Source organism: Ambystoma mexicanum, chromosome 8 (assembly GCF_040938575.1).
Source record: "Ambystoma mexicanum isolate Mex_15411 chromosome 8, UKY_AmexF1_1, whole genome shotgun sequence".
In the NCBI taxonomy this organism is placed as follows: Eukaryota; Metazoa; Chordata; class Amphibia; order Caudata; family Ambystomatidae; genus Ambystoma; species Ambystoma mexicanum.
This window is the reverse complement of record NC_090929.1, coordinates 50,782,173-50,795,745: the sequence shown is the minus strand read 5'-3', so window position 1 is coordinate 50,795,745 and position 13,573 is coordinate 50,782,173. Positions and strand designations below refer to the sequence as shown.

At 46.3% G+C, this 13,573-nt stretch overlaps 1 protein-coding gene across 3 annotated transcripts in view; it reads right to left on the bottom strand.

The window, feature by feature from the left end:
* FUBP3 (far upstream element binding protein 3) overlaps positions 1-13,573 on the bottom strand; it is a 320,256-nt gene that overhangs the window by 171,848 nt on the left and 134,835 nt on the right. For all 3 annotated transcript variants that reach the window (XM_069609266.1, XM_069609265.1, XM_069609264.1), the window contains exons 3-4: positions 6,188-6,221; positions 5,308-5,360 (exon numbers count right to left, since the gene is read on the bottom strand). In XM_069609266.1, the coding sequence (XP_069465367.1) occupies positions 5,308-5,360; positions 6,188-6,221 (87 nt within the window). The remainder of the gene's footprint in view (positions 1-5,307; positions 5,361-6,187; positions 6,222-13,573) is intronic.

Below are 13,573 nucleotides of genomic sequence, written 5' to 3'. Positions count from 1 at the left end.
CTGTCACAGGACCCGCTTGCGTGGTGCTTGGCCTAGTCTTGGGCCCCCATGGATGGAGCACCCTCAAAGGACTTAGAAGCCTGCTCTTCGGACCAGCCGGTCCTGGGTGAGGCATGCCCCTGCTTCCTGCACAGGGCAGAGGCCTTGGTGCTGAGCCATGACGCCAGCCTGTGACGATCCTTCACGGTTTGTTTGGAGAACCCAGGCAGATTTTGCAATCTGCTTCGTTGTGATTCAGATGGACCAGGGCGTCAGGAGTTTGTCCTCTACAAACATTCTGCAGCTGGTGCAGAGCTTGCAAGGGGAGCTTCCCTCCTTCTCCGACATGGTCCAGAGTAGCCCCGATGACCTTCTGGAATCTTCGATGAAACAGACTATTCTTGCCCTTGAGGGGTGTTGAAAATCACTGACAGATTCCCCGCTTGTCGGCCAATGTAGAGAAAGCACATGGGCTCTGTTACACAAAATAAAAAAAATCTACTAGTAAAAAAGCTTAGATCAGCTCACAGAGCAAAACACAAGGACTCCCAACACCTGAGCGTGCAGTAAAAATCTGAAGAGGTCTGCCAGAGGGGCTTAGGGAGATGGCAGTCATTGGCTGGGGCAGTGTGACCCAGAGCTCAGTGACTGGTTTAGAGAAACAGTTTGTAAGTGAAAGTGTTTTCTTTTAGAGGATTCCGGCCCGACAGGAAATGAGCATGTGAATCCATGCCAGACCCTATGCTGGAGAAGATTGAAAGAGTTGCAAAGATTGCGGAAAGGTCCTGAGGAATCAGGCAAGTCAAGATTGCTTTTGAGATCACCCAGTAGGAAGAGTTAAGAGACCAGATCAGCCCATTCTGAAAGGAAGGCGGGCTGACCAGGTGGCTAGCAGGAGTGACAAGCTAGGAGTGAGGGAGAGCCTGCATACCAGTCATTCAAAGGATGATTAGGCCCGAGTGGGAATGACAGACTCATGCAGGAGGATTGTTACTCCCCACCTGGCCTGTTTGGTCTATGCAGAGACAGTATCTTGCAGAGATGGTCAATGTGGGGGTAGTGGCAAGGAGGCCGTGGCACAGATAGGTTGGTTAGGAGGCAGCAAGGGAGCGAAGATGGGCACAGCTGGCAAAGGAGCAAGGGAGGCAGAAGGAGCTGGTGCAGAAAAAGTAGTAAGGTTGATAAGGCAAGGGAGGAGCCTATCAAAGAAGGTTGGGTTGATGATTCTGTACCATGATGGTACCTTTGCAGTAGACTTTGATGACCCTGGAGGTGAAGAGTGCAAGGAGGACCTCCCAGCGGGTTGCACCATTAGTGTGAGGAAGAGAAAAGCAATCATGGATTCCAGAGGTCGAATGAGGTGACGATAAAGGATGTAGGAGTCTCTGGCAGAGGCAGTGACGTAGGCGTTTGAAATAGGAAGGACTGGGTTAGAGCCCAGTATGTCAGTCTTGAGTTTACCGGTGGACCTAGTAAGGGGTGAAGGATAAGAGACAGAAGCAGTTTAAGCTAGGAGACAGCGCCATAGCAAACTGCAGAGAGTGAGGTACACTTAACCAGGATGAGGCCACAGAGGTGCAGGGAGAGCAGTAAGCAGGGGGACAGGGCACAAGACTGGGAAAACCACTGGGAGCTGGGGGTAATGTGCACAGGAAACGTTAACAGGCAAACAAGCAGAGGAATGGAACAGCAGTTATAGGGCTGAGGGAATTAACAGCACGGAGACAATGGGAACCGAGGGGGATGAGGGAGCAGGTAAACCATGGCAGAGAGGGGGGGGGGGGGGGGGGGTAACCAATCACCGTAATCCCAACAATGAACAATGTGAGTACAACGGGAGATGACGAGGTAACAGATAGACTAGACAGAACAGAGGGGGCGGGGGTGGACTTCACATTCTCCTGAAAAGCAGGATGCGCACAGCTAAATTCGATTTTAAAGCAGGTGCCTATGGAGTTTACCAGACTACATAACAGTCATGAACATCGAAAATCAGTCAGGAAACTATGAGTGAAGAAAAAGGTCCCACTCGGGAGTAAAAATTAAACAGCACCACAATTGACCAACCTCCAACCCCTCACAAGACAACCCAAGGGAATTTCATGCCAGTTCAAGACAGACCATTCCAATTTAATGTCACAGGAGAAAGATACCAATGACTAGAATAGGTCAACACAATCAGGCACCAAAACAATATGTTCCTCTTCCCCTCCCCCCCACATCAAAAACAAAGCACAGGCCCCTAACCCACTGCAGCCATCGCTCGACATAAACAGTATTGTCATGTGCTCACACCGGATAATGAAATCTTGCCGACCAACCACCTACCCCATCTACTAACCCTCAATGCATCTAGCTTACTCACAAAACAAAATCAAACTAGCCATACTACATGGGACAGGGCCCTCCCCAGACAACTAGCCAAAACTCAATGCAAGCTTGAAGCGGTCTCAATAAGCCCTCTATGCCAACACTATATACCTACAAAACGAGAGATAAGGCTACTTCTGATCTGCACCATCAAAGTGCTGCAATCTTGCTCCCCTGATCTCCCCCACCAAACAAATCTTCCAGTCAACCTGGAGACCATGCAAATCTCATCTAGCTGCAAAAAATAAAAAGGACAAGGCTATACAGGATATGACCAAACCGAAGTGTGAAGAAAGTTAAAACCGGAGGCCATCTCAAATTAATGAGTAATAAGGTATAAAGTGTGTTCAGCTGAGCCGAGCATGGATCTGGTGAACGAAGGCCAGGGGTGCACCTACTGCTAGTGACGCCATTTTAGAGTCCTGAAAGCGCAAGTCAGACACCCAAATAGTTACTGAACAGTAAAGAATGTACTCTGGTAACTGTTCTGCAAAGCCCCTTTCAAAATCTTGATTTCAAAAGAGTAAACCAATCAAAGAAAACCCATTTTGCCGTCAGCAGCTGAAAAATCTGTCCGCTTCTCTGCTCAATAGCAAATCATTCCTCAACATGGAGGAAATTAGGTAGGGTGGCAAATGAATTAGAGCAGTTATCCTACTTGGAGATTGGTTATACTTTCTATTCAAGTGATCTTGCTTTGCCTCGTTAGCTTTACACCCGCCGAGTGTGTCCTGGTTTGTATGCAGTTTCAAACTTACAAGCCAGGTCAAGACAAGTCCTTCCAGACCATAACATACCCATTTTGCAGAGTACACAATGCATGTAACAAGTGAGATGCCACAGCAGCTTATTTTAGGGCAGGTGCCACGGACATGGGTACAACATTTAACACTAGTCACATCTTCCTAAAAAAGCCACCTACAATCACTACAACATCTTCACCCTCCGTTAGACGAGAGGTTTAGTTTGGGCTTTTGGTGGCTGTAAGCACTGCCCATAAGCTAAAACTGTTGGTATGGGAAGAAATGAGATTCAATGTACAAACACGCATGGGCAGCCTACTTTTTAGCCTGCCATGATGGTCCCTACTGCCATTCCCACCCACTACGTGCCCCCTCCTTTCCCAAAGCGCAAAGAAATGTGGTAAATCTTGTAATGGGATGCCAATGCTCTTTCGAAGTAGAATTCTGAAAGGGAGTTGATCAATTGCTGCTATAAACCAGTTCTATGTCAAATAAAAGAGGTCTTACATTAGGCTTCAGCCACAAATCAATACACAATGTGCTTGCATTTGTTCCATTCACTGAACTGCTGTTAAAACAATAGGCAAAGCCAGCAGTTTTGGTTCTTGCATGGGTATGTGCATACCAACAGTTCGCACGCTGATTCCAACCCATTTCCAGGCAGTACCATTATGGCAGGGCCTCATTTCATGCCTACACAAAAGCCAAAACTGTCCTCACTAATGCTGTGCATGAATGGCATATTGCAAATGCAAAAGTTACCAAGAAGACTGCAGCAGTAAGTTTTGAGCTATTTAGGGAACAAAGGCTGGGGAAGCATTTGGGGCAACTTCACAGTAATTATGTGCACGTGTGCAATCGAAAAAATGGAAACCAATTTATTAGCAATGTGGGACGACATTGAGTAACGCCTATATAAGTAAGCACAACGACTTACCCATAAGGCATTTTGAAAAAACAGGACATGTCCCACAGAAAGTGAACGAGATGTGTTTACTCATTCTAAACCCAAGTCAGGTTTGATCAGTATCTGCCCTAGCTCATTTCCATTTTTCTTGTGCTCCTTTTCCACCAATCAAATGTGGGAAACTCGTCCGTTACTAGTTAAATGTGTGACAAAAATCACTCCATCGGATTTGGATTGCAGACTAGAGATGTAAAGCGCCTCTCAGGCTGTGCTGATCCTTTATCGCTAAATTAATAAGGTAGCTATTTTAAAAGAAGTCATAGAAGCAACATCACTACAATATGTTAAACGACTTGAAAATCTTGCTTTTCGCACTGTTTTAGCCAGGTCTACAGTGTGGCTACCAAAACAAATTGCGTAACAGACATCTCAAGGTATATGGTTTAGCAGGTTTGTGCTAATCTTATTTCATACCCTCTGTGCAGGGGGTCGATCTTACCTTCTCATTGCTGGTGTTAGTCTGGATGAATCCAAAGCCTTCCATTGAAAGCCCCATTTTCAGTGAATCCAATCCAGAGTGCGTCAGTCTTTAGGTCCACAGGCGAAAATATCCATTAGCCCTCCAAATAATGTTCTTCTACTCAAACCCTCACTATCCAAGCTTCTGCCCCCCCCCACCCACCCTCCCAACCCTCTCAATGTGCACTGCGAGCCACACAGTACAGTCTGTGGGGCCAAGCAACCTAAATCCATGCATAACCACACAGCCATGCCAAGGCTACGGCGGGACGCCTGTATGCCATCCCACTGGCCCAAGAGACCGCTCATTCAGCAGCTAAGGACCATTGCCATCAAGTCCTCTCAAATCCTGCTCCAAAGGTGTTCCTCTGCCCGGCAGGCCCTTTGTCTGGTAACTCACATCTTCTCTCGAACCTAGCTCTTTAAAATGACCCCCTTCCTTCACCAAGGCATTGTACATATTGATCTTGGTAAATATACAGAAAGTGGTTGTGTTGTCCAAATTAAATGCCCCAATAAGCCACCCCCCTCAGCTGGTGAGGTAATCCCAATCGCCTATTCCTTAACAATGTAAAGCAGAAAATTAGGGAATACTCCGTTTCTTGTATAATTGTCGTACAGCTCTGTTGCCACACATTCCATCAACCAATAAAACGCTCAAAAGCATTCGAACTTTTCCTTTAAGAAATTGTCTTGTATAAGTACAAACAAAGCTAACACCCATGGTAATACACCACATTATGAAATCTTGGGTGTTGCAAGGGCACACCTACCCAAAGAGGTACTTACTAAAGCCGACCATCTTATCTGGCACTTTGAAGTCTTCTGTCATTACCGCCCCCCTGAAAGAAAAAAGAAAACTTGGATTCAGATTCTGTCCAACTTGACAACCATATCCCCTATAAAAAAAACCCCATCTGCACTCGGTTCCAAAAAGGAACTGAGCGAGCCGAGGTCAATCCATGGCATCCATGACAAAACTACATTCTCGCCCTGAAGGGAACTTCCTTGGAAGCCAGGAGGGGCAGAAACAAGGAAAGCACAAAAGCCTCTACAAAAGGTTGAGTGCAAAGTGGTATAAATGTAACATGGCTTCAACTGTCATTTAGTGGACGCTTTGCATAGCGTATCTACAAACAATTTGTACAATCTGCTTGGGTACAATCGATCTCACCTCCGCACCCCCCCCTCCCCAAAAATGTGCTGAAATTACTATGGGTAGAGACATTTCTTCAGGCCACATGCTGCCCATCCAGCAAGGTAAGGATTGACAAAAATAACTGCTCTCCGAAATAAAAATTCCAGCCCTCTTAAGCACAATGCTTGGACCTCACAGTTGGACTACTGGGAGAGAGTAAGATGGTGTTCCAGACGGGGGGGCGCTTTGTTGTCCACGTGTCATTCTGGTAACCTATTTGAGACAAAAGGACTGCCCTCCGTTGCCAAATTGTAAGTCTCAGAAAGCGATTCAACGACAGACACCTTCCTCCCTTATCAAAAACCTTTAGTGTCTTTTAAAAGGCTTATTGACAACTTGAGTCCCGAGAATTTAGGCCTGCTGCTTTCCCACATCAGGAGCCTCGGGTTCCCCCAACTAGGAGTACAGATGGCAGCTCAATAAACAATTAGCACCTAATCAATACATAATAAGACCAAAGCCGGAGCTTACCTTTGATGTACCAAGGCTCCTAACTGGTTACCCACTGTGGCAGAGAAAAGGAAAGAACAGAAAAATCAACGCATTATCACGGATAAACTAACTTCAGCCATACAGAAAAACCACACCATTAAAGAGCCGCAGCGACTCGCAGGCATTTTGTCTCAATGGTTCAAATGAATACGTGATGCGACAGGCAACAGGGGGAGAATACTTCATCAGCGGACGTCCAGCTGGACATTTGATAGGGCATTGATCTGTAGACCCTCATGCTGGGAGGCTGAATACCAATCCACAATAACCGTGCCCCTCCCCACTTCACCAAATTAGGCATGATGTAATGGTGTAGCAGACTGGCAAAGAGGCTTCGAGGAGGCTGCATGGGAGCAAATCAATAGGGCACAGGTCCCAACACCATCTTCCTCTCGGCTTAGAACTGCACCGAACGCTGCCAGAGGGCTGGGCAGCAGGGCTGTTGAGGCGCAAGCCATTAGCAGCTAAACTACAACATTGGCGACCAGGGAATAAAACATGCAAAGTCCCTTTGAAAAGAAGCTAATCCCATGACTGGCTTGTATTGACATGGAGATTTGATAGCCCTTACCCTCAAACAAGGCTGTACTAGAAACGAGAAGTTCAGCAACTAAAGTAGAAAATATTGAGTTGCATAGTGGCAACCCACCAAAAAAGTGAATATATTCAGAAACTAAACTTGCCAAGTCTAGATACCCCTGCCTTCCCTGATCACTCTGAAGGGGAGTCCAGTTAAGATTTGCAGCCCATTGCAAGGCAAAGCACAATGTTTATTTCGAACATAGGCACTGCCTCGGGGCATTGTTAGATTATATTTAAGCAAGGTTTTTAATTTTACAATTAAGCCTACCAATGGCACAACCCAAGTCCATAGAGCAAGTCATTTTTAAAGGAGCCTCGATCTTACAGGGGCCACAAGGAACTGGATGGCACAAATGCTCATAAAGTAGAGCTATTGGTGGATTAAGTAGGCCGCGTTAACCTCAGCTCTGAGGCACAACGAGAACTAGTAGCGAAAAGTTATCAAATAACGTGCAGTGTCCAGGGAGCAAACGTCTCAATGGACTGTACACGTATCCAAGCAATTGCAAACCCTTAGCCACTTTAGGTATGCCTCAATGTAGACTATGGTGTACCGGCTTTTACATCCAACTACTGCACCAGGTCATAGTGCTGGGCTTTAATTCATCTCTATTTTTGGGCTGAATGGCGATATACGATATAGATCTCAATATTGTTTATGTGGGTTAAAATGCTCAGTTCCAAGCAGCCAACTACATGCGAGATGTCAAACACATTAATAAAAATAAAATGAATACAGGATTCCTCTTCTGGTTTGAAAACTAAATATAATGTATCCAAAATGGGATACATCACTCAGCCCTACTTTCAAGCATTTAATCTAAATTCTCAACGTGTTCCAAGCCACGACAATGGCATGAGGCAAGTCATCTTGAATCGGAAATCCCACTTCATTCTCATGTTAGCTTGCACGACTTCCAGCAATCCTGCCAGCCTGGTTGGGGTAGTTAAATCTACCCACATGATGGCTTTCATTGCCCAAACTCAGTGACCTAGAGTGGTGCTAGCACGAAGACAGTGGTGCTTAGACTCAACCATGCAACTTAAGCAGTCTCAATACAGGTTTTCAGCTAGTGTGCTTCCAAGAGCATGAAATGTTTACTTTCCATAGAACAGCATTCTATAGCCATCTGTCAATTAAGAACATTGTTTAGTAAATATATGATTAACAGTAATAGAGAAGGAACAAGTTACTTACCTCCAACTGTTCTCCAGCATGGGTCTGGCATGGACTCGCATGCTCAGGAATATTCTGTCAGGCTGGGAATCCTCAGTACAGAAAAATGACTGCCCTCTACCAAAGCACCTCTAGCAGCCATCTTCAGATTTAGTAGCACGTAAAGTGGCTGTAGGACCAAGAGAAGAGCTGCAGAGGAGGTGGGCGGGAGGGTTCGCATTTCTGAACCCATGCTGGAGAACAACAGTTACAGGTAAGTAACTTGTTCCTTCTCCAGCATGGTGTCTGGCATGAATTCACATGCTCATGAAGAGCATATAGAGTACACATGCACAACCACGGGAGGTGGCAAAGGCTCAACATAACCATCTTACCTTCTCACCAGGCTCACCTACAAGCGAACAGGTTGGCCAGCACTGCTTGGCCGACTCTGGACTCCTCCCTGGAATCCCTGTCGGCGCAGTAGAATCTCGGGAATGTGTGCATGGACCACCACGTAGCAGCCCTGCAGATGTCCAGCAGGAGTACACCAGACAGGAATGCCGAAGTTGCAGCGATCGCTCTGGACGAAAAGGGCTCAGACGGTCAGGCAACGGTCGGTTTGCCAACCATTGACAATGGGTGATGCAGCTGGAGAGCCACCTGGAAATGGAAGCCTTGGAGAGGGCCTTCCCATGGTTCACAGGGCCAAAGTTCACAAACAGCTGTGACATCTTCCAGAAACTCGTGTGGTCCACATAGAACTTCAGCGCTCTAGCCACATCCAGCGAGTGCAAAGTCCTCTCAGCCGGCAACAAAGGCATCTGGAAGAATACAGGCAACACCAAGGGCTCATTTAGATAGTCCGACAGCACCTTGGGCATGAAAGGGGTGTGTCTGTAGCACTACCCACGTCTCATGGAATGCCATTGGGTGTACATGTGAACCAGTATGTAGGGAGCTTTCAAAATTCAACGAAACATCACAGTAAAAAATTAATTTATAAAAACATACTGAAATTTGACATCAGGTCAAAACCAAAGGGGGGGGGGGTCAAGAACTGGCAAGTCGAAAACCTGAAGCAAACTTTGACGGCAAGAGGAAAAAGAACCATGAATTATGAAGTTAAAATGGTTTGTAGCAAACTAAGCTATCGAGTCACTTTCTAGTAGCAATCCATAACGAACATTGTTAATTCAGCAACATATTGGGGACTGATCATATTTCAAAGTATTTAAGACAATGGGATGCCCTACATAACCAACACAGCTTCCCTTCTTTGTTGTGTGCGATACCTTTAATACTACAGGCGCTGCTATTTTTTGGCCTGTGCTGATCTTAGTATGTGACTGTGTGGAATTGAGCCTATAAAAAGCTAATTTGGGGGATTGCTAAAACCATTAATGAAGTTACATTCCGGCATTACAATTCAAGCTATGCTGAACCAAGCAGGAAATCTGGGGCAGCAGTTTATACTTATGAAGGCTTACGACAGGGGGCGCGCATTCTAGCTCGCTGCCTTTTTAACCTTTAGTCTATCCTATTTCCTTGATTAATAGGGCCAACGACCCCAAAAAATATGCCCAACCCCTACTTCATAGGCCCCTCCACCTGCAAAGTTATTTTGTGCCAGATTAAAAAACTAAATTGGCCCCGCTATATGGCCAAACAAGAAGTTTCTTTGGCGCTACTGCAAGTTCTAGTTCACCCCCATGATCAGGTTGTATGTTGGGAAGGTGCTTCCTTCAATACTCTGGTATGGAAATCTTTACGTTAACTGAAGTCAAAAAAATATTGGCCTTCCTCAATCTTGCCCATATGTCATGTTGAGACACGAGTTAGGATAACTGTCCTGTAGGTATGTTCTCTGGGTCAAATTAAAATTGTTTAGGCAAATTCTAGAGTCATTGTCCAATTCGAGAAACGCTACATTGCATTTGTCTTCATAATATTGAACTATTGGAGTGCTTTACCCTGGATTGTGAAGAGGTCTTTACGGACATCAAATAGTGGAGAATCCCACTCGAATTCTCAAGCCTATTTAGCTGACGAAGTCTGGACCAAGACACGATTTCCATGTACTCTATGCAATGAATTCACCAGCTTGCATAGACCTCCTGGTAAATTGCCTAAATAAGATTCCCAAATCGCTCTTTGGCAGGTTTTTAGGTGCTTTCGCTTCAATTTATTAGGTACCATGTAATGAAAGCCCAATTTGGGGTCTCTATGGATGCTACGAATTGTCTTTGTAAAAGAAGGTTTCCTGTGAAACCCTAAAGCATTTTTTTTGAGTGCCCTGTTATCTTGTCGCTCCAAGTGCAACCGTTTGTGAACAGATGAGGTTATAGCGACAGACGAGTGGCACCTCAATACACTTACCATTGCACAGGTCCACTATCAAATCAGGGTCCATGCACTGGAGACAAGGTTTAAATTAAACTGTACTCGAGTAAATTGGCAGACTAGTTAACTGCTAAAGTACGACTCATTTTGGTGTGGATTATGTAAGGTAATCCCATTTGTTTGGTAGTCTGCACTTCAGTTTACAAATTTAAATAAACTTCACAACAAAAAATGCTAGTCACAATTCCACTGACATGCTGAACCAATGCCAAAACTGATAAGTGTACCCAACCATGAGTTTGAAAAGGCAAACCATATATTTAGAGAAGTTAATCCTTTGTCAGTACCACACAGGCAATGTACTAGAATTGGTTTAAGTGTGGCTGCAAATCGAACCCAGATACAGATAATCAGAAACAATCATCAGAAATGCTTTTACGGTAAGTAATGCATTGTCTTCTGATGCTTGTTAATCTGCTTAGAATCACATGCTGTGCATAGACTAGCGAGCAGTACCCAGAGTTGGCAGTGGGTTATGAGAAGGAACAGTAGAGAAAAGATGTCCTAGTACTGCCTGACCCACCTGGGAGTCAGATCTCGAGTGTGCATCTAGACAGCAGTGTTTTGTAAAGGTGTGCACAGGTAGCCGCTTTGCAGATGGACTCAAGGGGAACATTTGCAATGAATGCTATGGACGCCCCCGTGCCTCGAGTAGTGTGCTCTTGGCTTAAAGGGCAGTTCTCTTAGCAAGAGAATAGCAGAGAGTGATGCATTGAACAATCCATCTAGAAATAGTGGACTTTGAAACTGCATCTCCTTCTCTTCCTGCTGCCACCGAGACGAAGAACTGATCAGTCTTCCTCAGTGGTCTGGTTCTTTCCATGTAGAACATGACCGCTCTGCGCACATCTAGTGTGTGCAGAGTTTTTTTCTCCCAAGTTGGAAGGATTTTGAAAGAACGTTGGCAGTTCTATAGACTGGTTTACGTGGAATTTCAATATGAACTTCGGAGCAAACCTTGGGTGCGTGCGTAGAACCACCTTTTCTCTGTGAACTGTAACGAAGGGGTCTAGAACAGAAAGAGCCTGTAGTTCACTTACCCTCCTGATGGAGGTGATGGCTATTAAAAAAGCAGTCTTAAGAGTGAGGTCTTTAAGAGATGCTTTGTGCATGGGTTCGAAAGGTGAGCCCATGAGTCTGGTAAGTACCACGTTAAGGTCCCATCCGGGAGCTGGGTCAGCTATCGGGGGGTGTATTCTCTTTATTCCCTCCATGAAGGCCTTGATAACTGGTATCTTCCACCACGACACCTTGAGTTGGGAAGTGGTGTATGCAGAAAGTGCCGCCAGGTGGACTTTAATGGAATTGAACACTAGACCTGAATCCAACAAGTGGGTCAGGTATAGAACAATATGTGTGGGAGAGCAGTCAATTGGGTTGATGCCTTCCCCTCTGCACCAGATGACAAATCTCCACTTGCTAGAGTAGCAGTGGCGAGTGTTCGGTTTTCTGGCTTCCCTGAGAATGTCCATACATCTCTGCGGGAGCAGTAGATGTCCGAATTCTATGATCTCAGGAGCCAAGCTGCTAAGTTCATGTTCTGGGGGCATGGATGCAGACTCCTGCCCTTGTTTTGTGACAGCATGTTGTACGGGCAGGGGAGTTTCACTGGGGGAGATAGAGACATCTCCATCAAGTGAGCGAACCATGGCTGTCGGGCCCACATTGGGGCCACCAGTATCATGGTTACTTGTTCCTGGTGCATCTTGTGCACCACCTTGTTGAGAAGGGGAGTCGGGGGGGAAAGCGTAAACAAATTTCCCTGACCATTGCATCGACAGACCGTTCCCCTTGGATTGGTTCTGGGGGTACCTGGAGGCGTAACTTGGGCATTGTGAGTTCTCCAGGGTTGCGAATAAGTATTTCTGGGAATCCCCATTGTGTGAAGACGATGTCTTCGTGCAGTCGCCATTTGTACTCTTCGGGCAGGGGGAAATCTCTGCTGAGTTTGTCTGCCAGCAGATTGAGTTCCCCTGGTACATGTTCTGACAGTAGGAATATGTTTTGTTTGAGAGCCCACTTCCATATATTTTGGGCCAGTTTGGACAGTCCTGGAGAGTGGGTGCCCCCCTGCTTGTTGATGTAGTACATGGCTGTGGTGCTGTCTGTAAGGACCAACAGTTTTGCCTTGTAGGTGTTCCTGGAAGGCTTTTAGCGCCTTGAACACAGCTAGTAGCTCCAGTAGATTTATGTGTTTGGATGCTACGTTCGGAGTCCACACTCCGTGAGCAGTCTGATGGGATAGGTGAGCCCCCCCATCCTGTGAGGGATGCGTCTGTGGTTAGAGTGGCTTCCGCCGCGGGTGTGGCAAAGGGTTTCCCTTTTTCCAGGTTTTCCTTTGTCCACCATCGTAGCGAGAGAACCAAGGCCTGCGAGACCACCACTGGATCGTCCCATAATCCGCTGGCCTGACACTACTGGCTGTTGAGCCACTCTCGCATAGGGCGCAGGCGCGCGTGAGGTACCAAATAAATACACGACGCCATCATGCCTAGCAAGCGCATTGCTTTGCGTACCGTCACCTCTCGACCGGCCACATTGAGGGATCTGAAACAGCATGTTTTGGACCCTCTCTTTGGAGGGGAAGACGAGGCCGTCCTTTGTTTGAATTAGAGCCCCTAGGAATTGTTTGATTTGGCTGGGGTCTAGGCTGGACTTCTTTTCGATGGAGAAGCCCAACTGGAACAAAAGGTCTACAGTCTTTTGGGTATTGGAGAAGCATGTTTCGTAAGAATTCCCTGTTATGAGCCAGTCATCGAGGTAAGGGTAAACTGGGATGGACAACCTGCGCAGGTGGGCCGCTGCCACTGCTAGTACCTTCGTGAATACCCTCGGTGCTGATGCTATGCCGAAGGGTAGCACTCTGAACTGATAGTGTTTGCCCTCTATCATAAACCTGAGGTATCTTCTGTGCGCTGGCAACATTAAAATAAGTATGCATCTTTCATGTCCAATGTTGTCATGTAATCGCCCTGTGATAGCAGTGGGATCACTTCCTGTAAGGTCACCATACGAAACTTCTGGGGTTTGATAAACCTGTTCGCTGGGCGCAGATCTAATACAGGGTGCATGGTTAGATCCTTTTTGGGTACAAGGAAGTACACTGAATAAATACCTTCCGTTACCTGAGATAGAGGCACGACCTCTATGGCTCCTTTTTCCAGCAGTAGTTGTACTTCTTGAAGGATGGCAAGGTGTTCCGGTGTCATGCGTCGTCCCCTCGG